The sequence below is a fragment of the Melanerpes formicivorus genome, unplaced genomic scaffold (genome assembly GCF_026170545.1).
Source record: "Melanerpes formicivorus ecotype bairdi unplaced genomic scaffold, bMelFor1.0.p_v2 SCAF_15, whole genome shotgun sequence".
NCBI classification, from domain to species: Eukaryota; Metazoa; Chordata; class Aves; order Piciformes; family Picidae; genus Melanerpes; species Melanerpes formicivorus.
In genome coordinates this window covers 7951427-7973031 of record NW_027142367.1, presented here as the reverse complement: position 1 = coordinate 7973031, position 21605 = coordinate 7951427, and the positions used below count along the sequence as shown (strand labels likewise).

At 41.6% G+C, this 21605-nt stretch overlaps 1 protein-coding gene across 3 annotated transcripts in view; it reads right to left on the bottom strand.

Annotated features, from left to right (window-relative positions):
• The window catches only part of MBP (myelin basic protein), a 92940-nt gene that overhangs the window by 5261 nt on the left and 66074 nt on the right, over positions 1 to 21605 (bottom strand). For all 3 annotated transcript variants that reach the window (XM_068147549.1, XM_068147550.1, XM_068147551.1), the window contains 2 exons: positions 14759 to 15183; positions 383 to 490 (listed from right to left, as the gene is read on the bottom strand). In XM_068147549.1, coding sequence (XP_068003650.1) covers positions 383 to 490; positions 14759 to 15183 — 533 coding nt within the window. The remainder of the gene's footprint in view (positions 1 to 382; positions 491 to 14758; positions 15184 to 21605) is intronic.

The window sequence follows — 21605 nt, the reverse complement described above, 5'->3', positions numbered from 1 at the left end:
CTGCAAAGATCCTCTGCTCTCTTAGGCTTTGCCTAGAACACATCAGACTTTTGTCTATTTTTAAACAGAAAATACTCCTTTAGTACAGCCAGTGCTGAAGGCACAAAGACAAAACCTGTAAATGGTGAAGCTGTATAATTGTAATGGTTGTTGTTGAGATGTGGCTGTGCTAATGGAGCAGTCGCCCACTTTTTGGGTAGCATTTCAGCGCTGTTGTTGTTTCAAGGTAAAAGTTATTTTTGTGTTTGAATGGCATGATGAGCTCAAAGACATAGTTTATGAGGCTCAGAATAATGGCTGATGGCTGGGGAGTATTTGGTTACTGATGGATCCTAAAGGAGATGCTTGATTTTAGTGCATTACAAGAAGAAAGGAGACTTACAATGTTCTTGAAGAAGTGGACTACAGGGTTGTCATCAACAGGCCGGCCATGCTGAGATCTTGGGGGGATGGACCCTACGTGGTGGCTGGCCCTGGCTGCATGAAAATCCTGAAAAGCAGAATAGGCATATTGCCAGGTCAGCAGGGAGGGAAAGATACTTGGTGATTGTGTGAAGGGAGGAGTCACTTTCACTGTGAGTCAGAAGAAAAGTGCCTTGGAAATCTACAGAAGTTGCAACCTGAAGGTGTTGGTGCTGTGAAGGAACAATTTTTAGTATGGTGGCAAATACAGAGAATGGGTATGGCTGTATGTTGTGCATATATAGATATATGGGAGTACATGATTTTACTCCATAGCCCAGTGTAGAATTGAACCTGCTACTGGAAAGTTCTGAGAACAGAGACCTTGTAATTTTCCCTCTTCCATTAGCAGGATGGTAGAATATGATTTTAGAAGTGAAGCCTGAAGTCGAGAAAACCATAAAATTATGTGGGGTCATGCTTTGTGCAAGAGCAGGAATGGATTATGTGTCATTTCTCAGTTCCCAGAGACAACATCACGCTAATGAGCTGCAAGACAATGTGGTTTGGGGGTTGGTTGTTTGATTGATGTGAGGTTTTTTCCAGAGTGACAGACTCAAATGACACTGTCAGTATTTACATGGAACTTCCTATGCCTCAACTTCCACCCACTGCCACTTGTCCTGTCATTGGACATCACCCAGAAAAGCCTGACTCCATCCTCTTGGCACTCACCCTTTACATATTTATAAACATTGATGAGGTCACCCCTTAGCGTCCTTCAAGCTGAAGAGCCCCAGCTCCCTCAGTCTCTCCTGGTAAGGAAGATGTTCCACTCAATCATTTTTGTGGCTCTGTGCTGGACTCTCTCAAGCAGTTTCCTGTCCTTAAACCTTGAACTGGACACAATATTCCAGATGTGGCCTCACCAAGGCAAAGTAGAGGGGGAGGAGAACCTTTCTTGACCTATTAACCAACCACTCCCCTTCTAATACAACCTAGAATGGCATTGGCCTTCTTGGCCACAAGAACACATTGCTGGCTCATGGTTGACCTTCCATCCACAAGGACCCACAGGTCTTTTTCCCCTTTACTGATCTCCAGCAGATCAGTCCCCAACCTATGGGGTTTGTTCTTTTCCAGGTGCAAGACTCTACACTTTCCCTCGTTGAATTTCATGAAATTTCTCCAGCCTTTTCAGTAGGGCATCCCAAGCAATACAGAAAGAATTCCAGTAAGAAGAGATTAAAGAAATTACAAAAGTAGTTCCTTCTGAAGAGTGACCACTGATGCAGTGTGATGCATCTGCACTGAAAATAGTGTCAAAAAACGGGTGTAGCTACTGCTGTCTGGATGCAGTGTGATAAAGTTGGGGGGGAAGGGGAACAACCACCAAAACCAACCCTGTTACATATGACTGACCAAATGACAGACCACTGCCTGTCGTTGCAAATGCAGAGGCACAAGACTTCATGTGTAATGCAGCAGAGAAGGTAGGAGAGAGAATAACAGTGGCCCAGTGCTTCTCATGGTGTAATAAGTTCCCTGAGAGTACAGGGATCTTACGAGCATCATGTGGTTTCTAAAAATGCTCATTGACCTCTAAAGAGGGAATAGAAATGCACAGTGAGACAGTCACTCTCCTAAGCACTTCCCTAGTAGCAGGAGCTGAATAAACATTTGACTGTGGAAGTGTGTGTGTAGCTGTTTCAAAAATACTTTGTTTTCATCACACAGTGAAAAATATTGGACAGCTTCCCAGGGGAAAAGAAAAAAAAAGCCTGGACTCCCTGGACCAGGACTTTTGAGTTATGAATGGATTGATTTTACAACCACCAAGTTAACATCTACAGCACAGACTTTGAAAGCATTGAAGAGCCTTTTCACACTTAAGTGAAATCTGATGACATCAGTAGCTTGCCGAATGTGCCTGACTGCCTCAAGCTATTACTGCTGAAAAAGGCTGTGCAGAGATTTTGATTATCTAAGACTCTTGAGGAAAGGGTCCCATGAAACCATCTAGTGTTACTGTTCAAAGCTGCTATGTGGAAGCTTCATTTTTAAGTGAGTGGAGTCAGACCTTGTGATCTTATGTAAATGCAATGGGCTTCTATTTTGTTGGACCATTTGAAATGAGTCAGAGCTATCTGTCTTCGTGAGTGGCCTTTTAAGTTCCGCAATTTCATGGAGAACTAAACCTCAGATACATTGTTGATAGAAATTAATTTCCTTAAGAAAAAGGCATGCAGCTGGATTTTATCAGTGTCTTCTTTTTTTCATGCTGATGATATGCAGAAATCTCTGGTTTAAAAAGCAGGGATGTCTGAATTTTACTGGGTCTGTGAAATTTCCTTAATGTCAGGCAGTCAGTCCTGCTTATACTTCCACAGCAGGTCCTACTTTGTCACTAGTTCCAGTGTTGGCAGAATATGCTCTGCTGCTGTGATAAGGGAGAGCGAGCCAGCAAGACACCTACATGTGCTTAGAACAAATTACTTCAGCCATAGGTTTGTAGTTCTGGTCTGTGTTCAAATGAAGCATTGTTGCTGCTCTTGGAAGCAGCTGCCTGCCTTCTCTTTAGGTTAAATGGGATGATAAATGCTGTGGTATTGCAGATCTAAGTGTCCATCTTTAGTAGCAGGGGACTGATGCTATCTAATTGCAAAACTACTGCCGTGTATGAAGGCAGAAAGCTTCAAAATCAGATTTGAAGCCTGCAGCTCTGCAGGCTCTGGCTCTGGATTGCCAGCAGGCACAGAGAAAAGCTGGGATAACAAGTTTTGTACAGTTTAGCTGAGATTGAGTTTCCTTGATTTAGCATTCTGATTAATTATTAGGTGCTAATAATTTGGCTTATTGAAAAGGTTACCGTGCAGTAGATAAAAAGTTTCTTTTGTCTGCAGTGCCAAATGTCAACATAGTCTTTGACTGGGCTCCCTTTTAAAGTGCGTGAGGTGAGCAAGTCTAAAGCTGGTGTGTTTCCTGGGATTACCATCAGCAAACTCCGTCTGTGGTCAGAATCTTTTGACAGTATTCTCAGATTGTGACAGATAATTGCATGTTCCCCTTCAATTCTTTTGTAGACATTATTCTTTCACCTGTAGCTTGTTCTCTCAGGTTTTTTGGACTCCCAGAGGCAGGGAGCAAAGTCCACTGGTGGTGTTCTGAAACTGCTCACATTCATGATTTTGGAAAATCATTTCCCACAGAAGATCAGTAACTGGTATCCATTTACCTCTTCCTTTATGCTAGTGACCCCTTACTACCCACCAGCAGCTGCAGTGAGCTCTCCCAACACAGCATTGTGGCACTGTCATGAATTTCAGTCTTAAGAGCATTGCCAATAAAAAGCAACCTTGGCCTCCATATTATGTGATGTGAAATGTACTGTAATTGCAAAGTAGGAGACTGATTTCAGAGCCCTTGGGTACTGTTTGTGATGTTTAAAACAGGGGTGTCTCTGTTTGTGCCCTTAGAATAACTTTTAAAATAGTATCTCTAGGGTATCTCAATAGTTTGTAGTCTTTCATAGTCTGTCCTTCTGAGGAGGACACTTAGCTTTTTCTGTTCACAGGTAATTTCATGTTTGACCTTTATAATGGATTCCTGTTAAGTCAACTCAGCCTCACAAAAGCCAAAGTGGAAAGATCCCTACTGGAAGCCACTACTGGAAGCTTAAGCAGTGTCTAGGAGTTGCAACTTCACTGTGGCACGAATAGCTTGCAGGATTAGTAACGCAAATAACGCTCTTTAAAATGCATGTAAAACACCCACAATGTGTAACTGGGGGGGACTCAATATTGGAATCCTTTGCAGCTGTTTCTGGTGATGTACAGGAACACTGCAGTGTTTCACTCTGCCACCTACCTTACATGTTTGGCCATGAAGACAAAAGAAGAAAAGGGACTAAGTGCAAAGAAAACATACAGGTGTTTGAAGGCTTAATGGTAGCTATACACTGGTGTCACATTCCCTGTGTTAGCCATGTGCTTTTAAATCAAGCTAATCGAATTTGCTGGCACAACCTGTATTAATCATTTGGAAAAAAACCAAAAAGGAGCCATTGCTCTAACCCAGTAACAAGAACCCACACGTGATTCGGTACTTGCTCCGTGTTGGGTTTCATGCAAGGCTGTTACATTTCCAGTTGAGGTGAAGATACCTGAGAGACAGCAGACAGCAGGCCTAGCCAAGCCTCTTGGTGTTTTCTGTGGCACTTAAAGGTTAAGAGGTGTTACTGCCTGTGCTGTAACTGCAGGAGACTGAGCAGACAGGTCCTGTGGGGTTTGCTAAATGTTTGTATGTTTGGACACTGGGTATGAGGTTCAGGTTTCTGATCATACGTGCATCTGACTTGAGATTCATAGATTCATAGGGTCCAACCTTCCAGGGCAGGAATACAGTTTAAATGAGGTAGCCCAGCACCCTGTCAAGCTGGGCCTTGAAACTGTCTAACGTAGGGGAATCCACCACCTCCCTTGGGAGTTTATTCCAATGTCTAATAGCTTGAATGGTGAAAATTCTTTTCTGGCATCCAGTTCCAATCTCCCCAGTAGTGACCTGTGCTCACTACCTCTTGTCTTTACCATGTGATGTGGTAGGATTTGGGGAATTACTTTTCATATAAATAAAATTGTAGTTGTGCTCTATGTGTCCTACTTGACTTAGTTTGCTGCATAAGGATAAAAACTGTGGTTGAGCAGTGGCAGACATTTTTGAGTGCTGAGACCCCATGAAATACATACCTGACTTTGCCTGGCATCAACATGGTGTGCCAGATCTTGCAATTTGTCCTTATGTAAGGATGATTTATAAAATACATCTTATAAGCCCTCATCCAGAGCTGACATCCTCCACAGGATGACTGCTTATAAATTGCAGATTACATTTACAAGTAAACACAAACTTAAAGCTCTCATTCCCAATCAGTAAGTGACATGCATGAGTGACAACAATAACATAAAGATATTTGAGTGCTGAATGTATAGCTTTTCCCAAGTCCCTTCAAGTGTCTTTATTAAGTGATTTTTGTTGCCTGCTTTAGGATGTGAAATGAAAAATCTGAAGAGCATGACAGTTTGTTTGTATAATGGCAAAATCCAAATAGGTATGAAACATGGAAGTAGCCAACTTAAAACACAGTCAAACCAAGCATTTTCAACACTAGTAGGAATGAAAATCTATGGACACTCCCATGGGTTCTGTGGGTTTCATGGTTTGCAGTGGATTGTCTTTACAAGATACCTAATGAGTTCTGTGCATCAATTTAAGAGAAATCACACAAAATCTGCTGTTTTAAAATCTGTGTAGAGATGAAAGTGCCCTTAGCTTGCCCTAGAAAACGAAACTGTTCCACAACCTTACAGGATGTAAGCTGTAACCCTCACTAGGAATTCTGCAGCCATAATGGTAGACTAAAATGTAAGCATTGAATGATGAATACTGTTTGTGCTGTTTCGTGGGCAGAGCAAGCTGGATGAGCAACAAGCAATTTATGTCACTCACTAAGCTCATTTTGTGCAAGTACTCGAAACAGACTGACTCCAAAGTCAAGTATAATGAAATTCCTGACCAGCTTTGCACTTGCTGTCATTAGTACCATTTCTAGGAGCATTCCATAGAGGACCTGAGAAGCAGCCTTCAGTGAATGTACAGACTAGTTTTTAAAACAAAAGAATCACAGAATTGTAGAATGGCTTTAGTTGAAAAAGACCTCTAAGATCACCAAGTCCAACCATCCACCTAAGATCCCAAAGGATACACAGTTTCAACTCAAGCAATCATGGGAAATCTGATTGGCATCTGCATACAGAAATTGCTTCATCCTGGGATTCAGAGGGGCTTTGTACATGGGCTTTGTGTTCCTGGGTTTAGCTGACACTGCACCAGAGCCTTCCAGTGCTGTTACCCAGAATCTCATGAAGCAGTAACTGTATAGAGCAGGTGTGTGCTATGAGGATGTCCCCATGCTTATTCTAGCAGTAATATACTTGCTGTAACCATGCAGTGCTAACCAGAGCTGTGTCACGCTGGTGTGGCTGCTTGTCAGTTTGCTCTTCAAGATGGTGTTTGTTCCAGGCCATTCACAACGTACTGCTCCCTTATGTAAGTGATGGCAACACTGACATCTTCCCCACATGCTGGTTTGACAGGGACATTATACCTAATTAGCTAATTCAGCAGGCTTTTCTAATCACTTTATAAAGGATGAACCACACAGCCTTGTAATGATACTGTTAATTTTTACTAATGTAGACATTAAGACAGAAATTAAATTACTTGCTCCAGGTTATGGAGGAGAATTGTTAGGAAGAGAGATGTGGTGTCCAGAGGATTCTGCCTTCCAGTGCTGTGCAGAGATCATTAATATATAGTCTTTGTCTAGAAATAGGTGATGAACAGAAAGAGGAAGAATTTGTAGCAGAACATGGGAATAAAGACATGAGAGGAAAGCCTAAAGATGATTGAAAGGTAAGAAACCTGAGGAAGTTGAGAAGGAATACAGCACGACAGAAATCATGGAGAACACTGACCATCGAGAGAGCTTTAAGTGCTAATTAATAATCCGGAACCGTGTTTCTCAGTAACACTCTTCCTCCCTAGTGCCTCAGTGATTAGGGTTTGCAAATTAGAAGGTTAAGAGGGAAGAATTACTAGGGCGAAAAAGCAAGATCAAGACAGTTGCTCAGGTCAGTAGTGCTGTTTTATGATGGATCCCAAGTGAGGGACCAGTGCCATCACACCTGGGTTTTTCTCCATGTCCAGTTTATTCTATTGTTGTGACACCTGATAAATGGTTTGGGGCAAAACTCAGTGCTTTACCTTTGCTTTTCTGAAGCATTTTTCTGCCTAGCATTAATAATTTTATTCAGATATTCTTCAAGATAAAACATCATAATCTGCTTGGACCCAGTCTTTGGTGCCTGTTCAGTGCTGTCTTACCAAGTTGGTGTCAGTGATGTAGATTATACTTTGTTGAAGTGATCCACCATAGAAAACCAGTAAAAAGTTTTGGATGTTGGTTTTTTCCTTCTGAGACTGATCATTCCAACAAGCCAGATTTTGGCTAGTAGGTAGTCTCGGGGTAGAAACCAGGGTAGCTCCTGCTACCAACTAGCTTCACAGCCTTATGGACTCAACTGTATTCAACAAGATATAGAAGGCATCATAGATTAGGATTCACTGGAACAGGTTGCCCAGGGAGGTGGTGGAAGCCCCATCCCTGGAGGTTTTTAAGGCCAGGTTGGATGTGGCTCTGAGCAACCTGATTTAATGGAAGGTGTCCCTGCCCATGGCAGGGGAGTTGGAACTAGATGATCCTTGAGGGCCCTTCCAACCCTAACAATTCTATGGTTCTATTCTATGTAGCGGATATGCATCTGTTGATGTTGCTACAGCAAAGGGCCATCACATTGTGGGCATAGCTATTAGTAAGAAAGCAGAAATTTGTTAAAACAAAAGGCTGGTTGCTTGGAATTGTCTTACAGTCAGGCAGATCATACAATGAACAACATTATTATTCTTTAGAAAGCAAAACCATAACTACCTGGTGTGCACTGTCATTTTACAGCTGCTGACCAGAAATGAAGACAAAAATGTTACTGCAAACTTAATTTCATGAACTACAGATTTCATCCCTCAGGTTTCACTTGCTCATCCCTGTGGCAACCTATTTTATTGCTTCTCATCCTTGAAAAGTCTGGCCCAATTTTCTTTCTTTTTTTTCTGCCTTTAACAGTTAAGTAATTGACAAGCTAAACTCTTTCTTGTACAGGTTATTAAAAATACTATTGCCTACATCAGCAAAAACTGTGGGGCGAATAGGAGAGGTTAGCATTATGAAATGATTAGAGATGGCATGGTGAACAGCTTATTTCTTTGGGGGACAACAGAAAAAACAGTACCAGTGCTCTGAGGTGAAGTTTAAAACAATGTAGTCTGTGTAAACTGGGGTAGGCTATTAACCTCCCAAAAGTTAAGGCTTGTCCAGTTTCCAAGGCATGTTAATTGCATGAACTATCAGGAATGAAAAAAGGAGATTCATTGTAAGCAAAAAGGTGAACCAGAGCTAATGCTCATCTTGGGTCCGCAGCAGTAATTCAGTGTGTTTTACAGACATTTTGTAACTGCTTTGTAAGGAATTAAGTAAAAGCATCTGAAAATGGCAATGGAATAGCAGTGGAATATGTTTTCCATGGTATCATTCAGGGTTGGAAGGGACCACAAGGATCATCTAGTTCCAACCCCCCTGCCATGGGCAGGGACACCCCACACTAGATCAGGCTGGACAGAGCCTCATCCAGCCTGGTCTTAAACACCTCCAGGGACGGGGCCTCGACCACCTCCAGGCACAACCCATTCCAGGGTTTCACCACTCTCATGGTGAAGAACCTTCTCCTCACATCTAGCCTGAATCTCCCCACCTCCAGCTTCATTCCATTCCCCCTAGTCCTATCACTACCTGAGATCCTGAGAAGTAGGTGTAGTTCAGAAATAAACCCAAATGATTTTACAGTGAATTGAGTAACCCAACATGTTGAACAGGAGAGCATTTCAGGAACAACGTGAGCTATTTTGCATTGGTACATGAAATGGAAGCCAGCAATTGTCACTAATGGTGTGCAGTAGTGGCCACACAAAAATGGGCCAGGGGAAAAACCCATTAACTTTTGCCCCCGTTTTGTATTGGGCAGTGTGCCATCTCAAAACAGCTGAAGAGCAAAGTCATTAATTTTGGCATTCTAGGATAGAAAGTGCCAAGGATAATGCTGTTTTTCATTTGCAAGCAATTAATATATGTGATAGGGGAAAAAAAACCAACAATATAACAGATGTGTACTGTGCAGCTGAAAAACAGCCAAGGCAAATTCCCACCAAAAGACCTGGAAGTTGCCATTGCTGCATCACTAGTGGCTGTGGCTCTGCACTACTGTTATGCTGAAGCCCAGGAACAGTGTAACAGCAAGCCTGGACCTTCACCAAGCACTCAAAGAATCCTTGAAGCTTTTCTGCAGAGCACACTGATAGCTTAGCATTATTAGTATGATACTGGTGGATAGGAGAAGGCAGGAATAGTCTAGCAGAGACTGAAGGAGAAGATACTGCTAGAAGTTCAATGAAAAGGGTAAATCTTTTGCTATATGCTCATTAGAAACAGTCATCTCTAAAATGCTTCAGATCATCATATTAATATTTTAGCCCAAATGGGTAACAGTACATTTCCAATTTCAAGAGGCAGACCCTGTCCTGTGTTAAATTGGTGGAGCACAGAGGCTTTGCCTGCCCACCCACTTGTGATTTTCTCTTCAACTTTCCATACAAAACATTGAACCCCATGTATTTTGTCCCATTTCCACGCATCTGTGCCATTAGGTTGAGCAGAAAGTATCATTAATACTTTGCCAAAAGTTACTGCTTGCTCTTCCAAGCATCACTTAACAGAGCATTTAACCTGGTCTGACTTCCAAATTCAGTTTGTAATAAATGCTTCAAGCAGTAATTTGCACCAAAATGCTAATGAGTTCCCATGCATAAAGCAATGTGTTAATCATCAAGCAGGTATGTTACATGTATGTCATGTGTGTTACAAGAACATGTCAGCATCAATCCTCATGTAATGTTGGCTCCTAAGCCTCTCACTTGGCATGTGCTGTGCAGTACTCACCTGTTGTTTCTGGCTTGGTTTGAAAGTGAAGCCTCAAGTGCTCCAAGCCCTACCACACAAGCAAAATGAGCTTCTGCCAGGCTGGCAGTTCTGATAGACCACCTCATTTTTAGGTCATTTCTCCATTACTACCTGCTCTGAGAGGCCAGATTCAGTTCCCATTATCAGTTCTTTAGAACCCAGTCCCTTCCACACAGAGGCAAGATTTTCTCACTCCTGTCCAATGTACCGTTTTAACCAAATGTTGTGCAGGACACGCGGCTGCTTTGCATGACCTGAAACCCCTATGACGCAGTTTGTTCAGTTTGTCATTGCAACTTCTGTTAATAGATGAAAGTATTTAAAACAAATTAAATCATTAGTACACCAGGTTTGTGAGGTAAAGAGTTTAATGAATACATAAAGCACATGTAAAGCAAAAGAGGAAAACAATTGTTACAACCACCATGAGGCATATTAAAAGAAAAACCCCAAAACAACATTAAAAGTTTCCAAGCATGTTGCTTGCACAGCAGGTTTTACAAACCAGTGCATCACCAGCAATACCACTCCCTGAAAAATCAGACTCAGAAAGGCAAATCACAGTAAGTGCTTACTTAAATCACAGCGTAGACTAGTCGGACTAGCATTGATTACACTACTTTTCAAAGTCTTCATGGTACTGTGGAACACATCAAAGCTCACACACGAAATGTGAATTAGTATTTCAAAGCATGGTTCCTAAACTTTTTGCCTGTGCACGTTTATTGCAACCCTTTTTTACAGAATACAGAATTAACCAGGTTGGGAAAGACCTTTGAGATCACCGAGTCCAACCTATCACCCAACGCCATCTAACCAACTAAACCATGGCACTAAGTGCAGATCCCCATTCCAGCAGCAGGGTTTGGAAATGCTGATCCTAAACCTCAGTTCTGCTCAGCTTGAGACCTTCAGCCCCACTGCTCCTCACACCTTGTCTTGTCTGTAGGAAGGGGAAGCTCCATGCCCACCTTCCCTATTCCATGCACCCGAACTCATATATATTGGGAAGGAAATACAGGAGCAAGGCTTCATACAGGCAACAGGAGAACATGACAAGAAGACTGCATACAAAACTGAAGCAAAAATGTGAAAACCATCACAATTGTTTTAATCTTTCATGAAGTCTGGCCTTGGCCTACGATTTGCTGACACAGTATTTTGTTTTGTTGCATGTGGTTTAAGGTTTAGTATGTTAATGGATAATGTTAAACCAGGACAGGGAAAGTTTCCTGTCTCACAATCCAAACTTTAGTAGGCAAAACAAAGAATTTCCAAAAGCACGAACAACTGCGTGAAAGAAACGGAACGGCATTCAGGACATACTGAAGTTGAATACAAGCTAATATCTGGGAAGCACAACAAAGAGTTGATCATTTTAACAACCTTGATTTTAGGCTTCACAAATATTTAGATAAATATAAAGATTAAAAAGATAATAACTTATAGCTATTACTCATGTCTTGCATGCTTTGTAGAATGTCTGCACTGCAGTTTCTTTCTGGGGACCCTTTACAATTCTTCTTCAGTACAACTGAATTTAGGCTGTGCACAGTGATTGTTTTGTTTAGAATATTCCACCTTAGCAGAAAATCTGAGGAACACAAAATTCAAGCTGGTTTTGATTACATTTCAGTTATCAAAACTTCTGATGGGGCAGGGGTTGGGAGAACAACGGCAAAATCGTTTGCTGCTCTGCTTAGAGGAGAAGGAGAATTTCTGTATGTTCTAATATTTCTATTTTTATTTACTGCCACAGGACTCCCACACACTTAATTTAACTTTAGAATTCCAGGGGAAGAGAGAACCTGCTCCATGCAAGAAAAGGAGGCCACGAAACAGACCTCACTTTGTTCCGACCCCACCTTTCCACACACAATAGTGAATATTATTCATTAATAATGTACTTTTCAGCTGGTGATGCGAGATGAAAATGCCTCCACAAAGAATTTGTGTGTTTTGCTTGAATGTCAGCCCTAAATCTGTACAAAGAACAAGTGTTGCCTTTGCATTCCAGTGCTCGCTGGTGTGGGTAGTCGAGATACACGTTCCCACTGGGGCACGGGCTGGCTGAAAAGGGAAGACTGCAAGAAAGGCAGCTGCAGAATTGCTTGGGGGTGCATCAAAAATTGAATCAGACACGAGTGCAAGCAAATAAACAGAAGCTTTCCCATTTCAAGCCTTGGAAATTCGTCCTTTAAGGTGTTTTTCATGGTATCTTATTTACCAAAGACCTGTTGTTTACTTAGTGGAGTCTGGAAAACTGCCAAAGGACTTTATTCTATTACAGCTCATCCATGAACACCTTCATCATCCAGCAGTACTCTGACACCCTAAAGAATTCAGCAAGTAACAGCTGTTTAGGTTTTAATCACAAATAAGACTACTAGACGGCTAGATTTCCTCTGCATACACATCTATAAACACCACCACAAGCTCTCCTTGATACCAGAAACCAAAAAGCATTGCTTCAAAGGCTAATTAAATAATAATAGTTAAAACAACTGCCTGTGCCACTTGCTCAATATTTCCTGCACTGTGCTTCCTGGGAACATGGTTTCATGCACCAATATTACCACTGTGTAAAGGAGTGCTAGAGATGCCTTAGCACTGGAAGTGATAATGTGACTGACTTTTGGCAACATCAATTTTTCTCTTTGCTTCCAGCTGAGACCTGCAAGTCAGGAATCCATTACATTGTATATTGTTGTTCTTAAAATTATATATATATAAGTATATATATATATATATATATATAATTACTAGGTAAAACATGTCTGAATTGTCCATAGTTCAGTACTGTTTTGTAGACATTTAAGTGCTTTGAAATAACAGTTTCCTGAAGAGCAACACAGCTGAGACATCTCCTATCCTCTCATACAAGATTACACAGAAATCTGTGAGGAATCATAGTGATTGTGTTCACACCAAAGGATGAACTACAGAATCAGTACAACCTGCAGCCATTTTTTGAAGTCCTCACTACTAAGAAGTGAGTTGGTCGGTTGTATTGCTAAGCGAGAACGTGCATACCCCTGCACAGGCTGTATGCAGAACCTACGTTTTTGGTATTGTTTCCTTGGTGCACACAAAGAGCATTTCATACCCTACTTGCCACTGGGTAACACGGTATATGAATAAAACAGCAAGAGTTGAGCTAGCCAACGAGGTTACAGAAAAGAGCAGTGTTTGGAACAGTCTGATATTTGTAGGAACAGTCAGAAAAGTGCTTTTCTTCATTCTCTCAGCAACTGCTTGTTGCCATGCATGACCATTACACACCTACAGACACAACTGCTTCATTGCCAAGTCTGTATCATGAGCAGGCCTCAGTCTGTAAATGTGAAAAACACACAGCTTGCTTAGTACTGGCTACCAAATGTGAGAAGCTTCTGGTTTTAAGTTTCCAGAGTATTTTTGATCCAGTGGTCTATACATTACAACAACTGTTCAGGGAAGGGCTACAATACAGTGTGCTTCAAAGTCTGGAGCTATGAAGAACACTGACAGCCTGCAAGCATTACACCATCACAAATCAGTTTCAAACCAGAGGGCAGAAGGTATCATGCAACGCTCTGAGACAGCCAGTTTGGGAAAGCTGCCTGTGCTAACCCATCCCAGCAAGCATCGCCGGTCAGAAGTATGTAACAGACAGCAAAGGTCGTCAAAGGCATTGCAAAACTTAGGCCCAGCCAGCAACTATAAGCATTGCTTTTTGCAGCACACAACTACATCAAACAATGTACTGGGGTAAAACAAAGGTTTTACAGCCCTGCAGTAGTTACCATGCAGATGCTTCTGTAGTGTGTGAACACACACACACACAAACACAAGGCTCCACTTCTCATTTATGTGACAGAGGGTACAGTGGAAATATCTTAAACTTTGCCATTCAAACAATAAAGAACATACCACCTAAATAAGTTATGAGAGGGTGTGGGTTATTCTTGGACGAGGAGAGAATTCGACTAATTTCCTTTCATCAACACCTTGTTTTCCAATTCATAATGAAGAAATGGTTTGTTATGCAAATTGTAATGTGAATGCTTGGAATAGAAATCTTCACTTCTTGCCAGAATAAAGCAGCTGGACTATGTTATACACCTGGGAGTCAGGACAGTATCTGTCAAGCCATCTCCTCAGCAGTGCTATCAACTGACCTTACAACCTGCTCTTGCACAAGCGGGCTGAGAATCTGGCCACAGGTTGTCTTTTTTGTCTATTTCTCAGTCTGTCTCTCAGTGACAAACTATCTGGATACAGTCTTGCATTCAGTGCTCTCATCCAGCTCAGTTTTGCAAATACTTAAGAACAACACACAAAAGCAGACTGACGTTTCTCTAAATGGCACAACATTGAAATGCATACAATGCAGCACATAGAATGGTCATAAAAACCCTCAGTAATAGTCCTACAGCCACCTGGATTTCTAATACTCCTTGTTACTACCCAGAACAGTTAGTTCCTTGTTTCCCAGATCTATTAATTTTGTTGTTGTTGTTGTTTTCAGTTAAAAGCCAAGCATGAAAATACACACTTGCAAGTACCATCTTGCTGGCTAAGTCAACTCTTGCATTCTAGCAGTTACACCTTCCTCTCAGTCCCACCCTTCCTGTGTAACTGTACTTTATTTTGCGGTAGCTGTGCGGTTCTCTATTCCTCAGAGCTCACCTTTCCCCGCCGGGGAACGTGTCTTTCACCTCCAAAGAATCTGCCCAGCGAGTCAAGTAGACCCGAGTCTCTGTGCCTTGGAGATCCATGTCTCGCGTGGTCTGTAGTGCTCGCAGATGCCATTTTTGATCCGTACCGGAACGAGGAACGTTTTTGCGAAGCCATCAAATCCGAGTTCTCTGAAGCTGCTGCACTGTCCTCTTGGATGGTCTGTAGCTCGTCTGACTCTGAGGGCCGATCTTTGAAGGTGTTGTCTTCTCTTCCTGGGGCATCTCGGGAAAAGAGGCGGATCAAGTGGGGGCGACCGGTCGTGTCAGCTGGGTTGGCCTCGGGCCAGGCATTCTTCGGGTCTGCTGTGCCTTTGGAGTCTGTCACCGCTGGGCTCCTCGTGGAGGTCCCATTGTTCTGATTCACATCTGCCTCTCCTGCAAACAACAAGGATGAGATATGAATACAGGCCTGTGAAAAACAGCCCTGGAACAATGCTGCTTTCTTTCCCTTGCCTTGAGATGCTCATTTCATACAAACCCTGTAATATGTGCAGTTGTAATGAAACTATGTTCTCTACCAGCCTGTAAGAACATTAAGCTATCTTGGAACTGAAACCAGGATGATGTTCTCACACAAAATTTGCAGTAGTTCTAGGTGATTTTTTTTTTATTAATTAAATTAAATGTATTTGTAAGTAGATCAAATAGCACAGGCTTACTGAAGAGGAGACTTTATCAGTGAAACAATCAGAATTTCCATAATTTTTCCCTTGAAGACTGCAACTCTTGAAATGTGTTGTTCTTCTCCAAAATGGGAAAATAAAGCAAACAATGTTGCAGGCCTGTGCCTTTGCACCTGCACGTTCCCTGTCCCCAGGGTCAGAGCTTTGTGTTTTATCCCCATTTGGAATTCCTCACTGTAACTTCAATACCAATCACACAAGTGTAAGGAGGGGAGGCTTTTTCCCACTTTTTAAGTTGTCCTCTCTTCAAAAAGGCGGAGGGTGCTATTAATGAGACACATTCCAATTTCTGATTGGCCTCCCATGACAGTTTTTCTCCATGGATTGATCCTAGCACTTGGCATACCATGTTCTCACACTGATGCTGAAGGCCTAGAGCAACAAGCTCTGATTTGCATTTAGTGCTTGTGAGAAGTGACAAAAGCAATTATCAGAAACTGATGATCTCTCAGCCAAGAAAGGTGCCAAGACAGACCTCTGTGGTGTCAGTGAAATGTCTGCTGCTTTCTCCACTGTTGTGTTCTGATGCAAGCGGTAAAAGATGTGAAAAGAACCAGCTGCAGCACACTTAACCCTTAAACTGTAGTAGCTATTTCTGTCAGTGACAAAAAGATTTATGGAGGTTTTTAGAATCTCTGCTATTGTTCCTACTGTTCTAAAGCAAACTGCCCCCACTGGCAAATATGTCTTATCTCCAGGGAACACCAAAAGACTGCTAGTAGGTCATGGCTAGAGAAACAATCTTCAGGGCAGACACACAATCACTCTGTCTAAAACATTTTTTGAGTTAATGGGACTCAAAATCTCAGAAATAAGTCAGTCATGTTGCCTTTAGGGTCTTCTAATTGCCTCAGTTACATCCCCAATTGATTTGACCCTTGCTGCCATGGGAGAGAGAGGTTCTGGCAACCACTGTCACATTTTCAAAGGCTCAAGTACTTTGCTGATTCACCAGAGCAATTTTAGACTTGACACGGTCATTTCATTTGATTTTGCCCACCCACAGGGCACTAAAGACACCTTTTCTCAGAACTGAGAACAACTGAAATAATTCCTTGAATAATGGCACAAGACAGTAATGATGGCTTCTGCAAATACATAGCAGTACCTAAGGTACAATTTGATCTGATCAGTCTGCTACAGTTTTTTTGTATAGAAACACAATGTGCAGTTTTGATATGCAATTTCTTTTTTCTTCTGTGGAAACTACCTAGAAAATGTTGGGGAACTTCAGGAATATTTTCTTTGGTTAAAACATCTGATAGGACTTCCCAGGAATACAATTATTTAACCAATGCTAACTGTGAATTAAGACCTTATTGAAAGTGGAGGGGAAGGAAAATATCTGCAGGCAACACTGGGATGTGGGTTTTCCTGAAAATGAGCTTTCAAACTTATCAGAAACTATTAAACCTCCCAAATGATTTTCTGAATTGAATGAAAGGGAAAGTAACGATCTGGGATATATGACACGTTCTAGAACTGCAAAACATTTTAAACAGCAACTCTAAGCCTAGATTCTATACCATAATACAAATCCATTCAAGGACAGAAAAAGAAGAACAAACAAAAGAGCTATTTTATTTCATTAAATGCATTAACAAAACACCAGAGCATCTGCATACTAATATTTTTTGATAACAGTTGTTCTTTGTGTCACTGAATACGGGTATTGGGAAGCAACAAAGGAGGGTATTTGTGCCACAAAAGTAGCTTCTCCCAATGCATACCCAGTAAGCTATAATGTGCACATCTTTCTGTAGGCTTTATTTCAGTAATGAAAGCACACACTTAAGTTTCCTCTAGATTTTCTCCATGCTCAAGTCTTCTCTACTATGTAAAAAACCCCATATAGTAGATACTGTTAATATTTGAGCTAACTAATCAAAGTCTTCAAGTTCATTAGGAGAGATAGATCCCTTTAATGATGTCTTAAGGATATCTAGAACTAATGGAGCATGTAAACATATGCTTATTTGTTCATTTAAAGATACATATTAAGACGTCTCCTATTAAAAACCATTATAAATGCTGTGCATATGATACTGATATTCTATTTCTCCCTGTGAGATGAAGTTCTCTGATTACATTAGAGCACCCTTCCTGTACTGTATCATTTGTACAAGAAAAAGCTGCTCAGGGAGGAAGAGGTCTTCAGGCATTTATATTTGTAAAATGGGTTAAAAAGTACAGCAGAATTCATTGTCATAGGCATTACCAGAAGGCTATTAAAGTGTTGTCTGTATTTAAGTGAATAAAGTCATTGAAAGCTGCAAAAGTGGGAACATGGGGAAAATCACATCCTCATATTAGCCCAAAAGCAGGAGGCAGCCAGATGCTGAGCAGTTAGAGGCATGGCCAAGGATGGATCCCTAAAGGCAATGCCACCTTTCCACTTCCCCTCACTCTGTGCTGCTCTGGAGCCTGCTGCAGGCATAATTTCTCCTGTCCATGTTGGTCAAAGTGAACAAAAGCTGTTGTTCCCTGTATACAGAATGACTCCATTCCAAAATGAGGATGGACCAACATTTCTGAACAGTCTGTTAATGAAACAAAATAGAAATTCCAAAGGCACTTGCAATGAAGCAACATTCAATCCAACCTCCTGCTGCCTTTAATAGGGGTTAGGCCACATGTAAGCATTTTTAAAACCACTGTGCCTTAATGCTTGCTTAGTACTTTATCCCATTTCTTGAGAACCAAAGTAACACTTTACATAAGCCTCTCATTATCTGGGACCTCTCAGCCTAGATGTTGGTTCAAGGAACAGCCACTATCAAGACCATGATAGGGAGTCCTTGGATACAAATACCCTTCTCAGAGGTCACTTGGTAGAGCTGCTCATGACAGTCACTGCTCATGTGTGCAGAAATCTGCAGTCTTCTTCCACACAGAAGGCAGCCCAGAAAGAAGTTGTTAAGCTAACAGTTGGAATGTGTTAAGTTTAATGCGTTAAGGATTACAAGATTTTCATCTCCCACTCCTTTCCAGTCTTGCTTTCTTGCAGATACTTGTAATTCCTCTCACATTTTTTTATTGCTGCTCTCTCTACAAATGATGTAAAATGAATGAGGAAAATAAAGCTGATAAAAGCTGAAGCATATTCTCCTATCTTGTTTTCTCAAGAGAAGCTTAGGTCAACAGCCACAGCAAACTGCAAATATTGATTGCAATAACACATGGCAGAAGCTTAAATATTTGTAGGAAATCTTAAGAATTAAGCATTATTTACTCATTCCAAACACCTGAAAGTACATAATCAAATACACAACACTGAATACTTAGTCTATTTTATTGTAACTAGAGATTGCTGTGACTGATTACTAGTTTACTTTTTCTTGGCCTTCATGTCTCAGGGTAAGATGATGAAAATTTTCTCACTTAACTCCAGGGCCATTTTTAATCAACTTTTCATTTTAGCTTAAGTAATCTCTATTTATAAAGCAGTACGCTTCAGTATATAAAATACAATGTGTATTTCCTGGTTTGGTTTTTTTCTTTGGGTTTTTTTGGGTCCTATTTCTTCTGTATGACAACAACTGGACAGTTAAATATAATGCAACAGAGTTCTCAGTTATGAGTCAGCTATGTTTCAGCAAGTTTACTGAAATGCTGATAAGCAAAACCTCTGAAATTTGTACTGACTTACCTGGTTTTAGTCACTCGAACAACAAAAGGTTCCACCTAAAATGTACTCAGCTTTGTAACACCAAAGACTTCAAGATGTACAGTAAGCTGTAGTGGTAAGGCATATGTGCAATGTATTAGTAATAGTTTGCCTTGCATTATTTAAGAGGCTGAAAAGCACCATTCTGGAACATATGGCTTTTAGTGATGTTCTGGTAATATCAGGGACATCTGAAAGAATGAAAATGACAGAAAGTGCACATCCATCAGCACTACATCTAAGCTGCCACTGAGGATGTTTGGGTTCCAGCTCTGTGCGAAGAGGTCACAAAGACAATCCGAGGGCTGCAGCACCTCTGCTATGAGGACAGGCTAAGGGAGCTGGGGCTGTTCAGCAACTGTTTGGTGCTCAGCTGTATCAAAGGCAAGTGTAACAAAACCTGTTCATCCTGCAGACCAGCACAGACCACCTGTCACAGAAGAAAGGCAAGTTCTGACTTCCAGCCAGAACTCTACTGCTGGAGATGGCGCCAAGAAGCGCAGCATGCAGTGGGAGTACCCACCGATCAGACCAGAAGGGAGAAAAGGGGATGAGGGACTGTGTGCAAACCAATTAAACCGGTGCAAAGAAAGGTTCAGCAGACAGAGCCATGGATCTTCTGGTCATTTGCCAAGTGGCTTTAGAAAAGGGAGGAGTTACCCAATCAAAATGCCTCGGGCAGTTCCAACTCTCTTCCTTGGGCACCAGTGAGAGGTACAATCCAGCTCCTGGTTTAGACTTCATCTGCAGTACAGCTCACAGCAGAATGGAGTGTCTACAGCCATTAGGCTATGCAATAGAAGTATGTTGGGAGGGGAGGAAAGAATTATGTCTGCATTGTTAGATCTGAGCAGCAAAGCTTGATTCATCCTCATTATGCTAAGACACTGCAGACATGAAATGGCTCTCAGCCTAACTTCACTAATATGGTTAGGAGGCAATACGCCATCAGGCATTTCACTTCACAGATCTAATTACTGGGTTTGTCTGATGCTTGTCAAACTGTTGGAAATCAATTTTGAACAAATATTTTTCTTTTGAATAGATGGCATGCAGCATAATTGTGAAACAAACAGTTGGTTATAGCTCTGAACACGACTCAAACCAATCTGCTGGTGCATTTAGCCTTTACACAAACATTTTTCCCATTTTCTAGCAGGATGAATGCAGAGAGAGGTGCCAGTGTGTCTCATAACACAGATTCACATGAGTTAACTCCTCTCCTACTGCAGTCAGCCAAGAGATTGCTTCCTTTACAGCTTACTGTCTTCCCTCCCTCCTCACCAAAGTTTATCACTTTCAGGGAAAAAAAAAATCCACCCAAAGCCAAATTTTCTCCATAGCTTTGGAGTAAATGAAGGAAGAATATACACAGAATACATAGAATAAACCAGGTTGGAAGAGACCTTCAGGATCATCGCGTCCAACCCATCAACCAATCCAACCCACCTAAACAACTAACCCATGGCACCAAGCACCCCATCAAGTCTCCTCCTGAACACCTCCAGTGATGGTGACTCCACCACCTCCCCAGGCAGCCCATTCCAATGGGCAATCACTCTCTCTGTATAGAACTTCTTCCTAACATCCAACCTAAACCTCCCCTGGTGCAGCCTGAGACTGTGTCCTCTTGTTCTGGTACTGGCTGCCTGGGAGAAGAGACCAACCTCTGCCTGTCTACAACCTCCCTTCAGGTAGTTGTAGAGAGTAATAAGGTCACCCCTGAGTCTCCTCCAGGCTAAGCAACCCCAGTTCCCTCAGTCTCTCCTCATAGGGCTTGTGTTCCAAACCCCATCATATTTTTCTGCACAATAGACTTAGCTTTTCTTATGGGCTAATAAAGGTGTAGACCAAACCTCCACAAAAATAAGAAGCTTTCTGCTAAGCATAACAAGCACATTTTTGACTTTCCTCCCTCACGGCATACACTAGACATTTTACAGCATATAAAGCTCTTACCAGACAAGAATGGAAAGTTGTGAAGGTTTCCATTCCCTTGAGTTCAGTACATTTCCACAGTGATTAGATGAAGCAGCAAGTAAGAGGTCTCTTGTGGCACAACTTTCCTCACAATAGACCTTAGTACTAAAACTACAGTACAAAGCAGAACCCCCTAGCTGGCCCAGTATAGATTGACTCATAAATACCTGTTACTATAGAGATGTATTTACTTCTGTGGAACATAGCTGAACAAGATACCAAGATTAAGCCAATAAAAATCACTGGATAAGCCTGTGGAAAAGGGTTGCACTGCTGTCGGTAAAGGCACAACACAATTTTAGAGCTGACATTTTGCCTGCATTGTTGTGGACAGATGACTGGAACTTCCACATAAAATTTGATGAGATGAGCCTGACGAATGCTGCTTTCCTGAATTCCTGATGCCTTGTGCAATACTGATTCTTAGCCGTTCTCTGCAGGCAGCATTTTGCCCTGAGAGAGAGCTA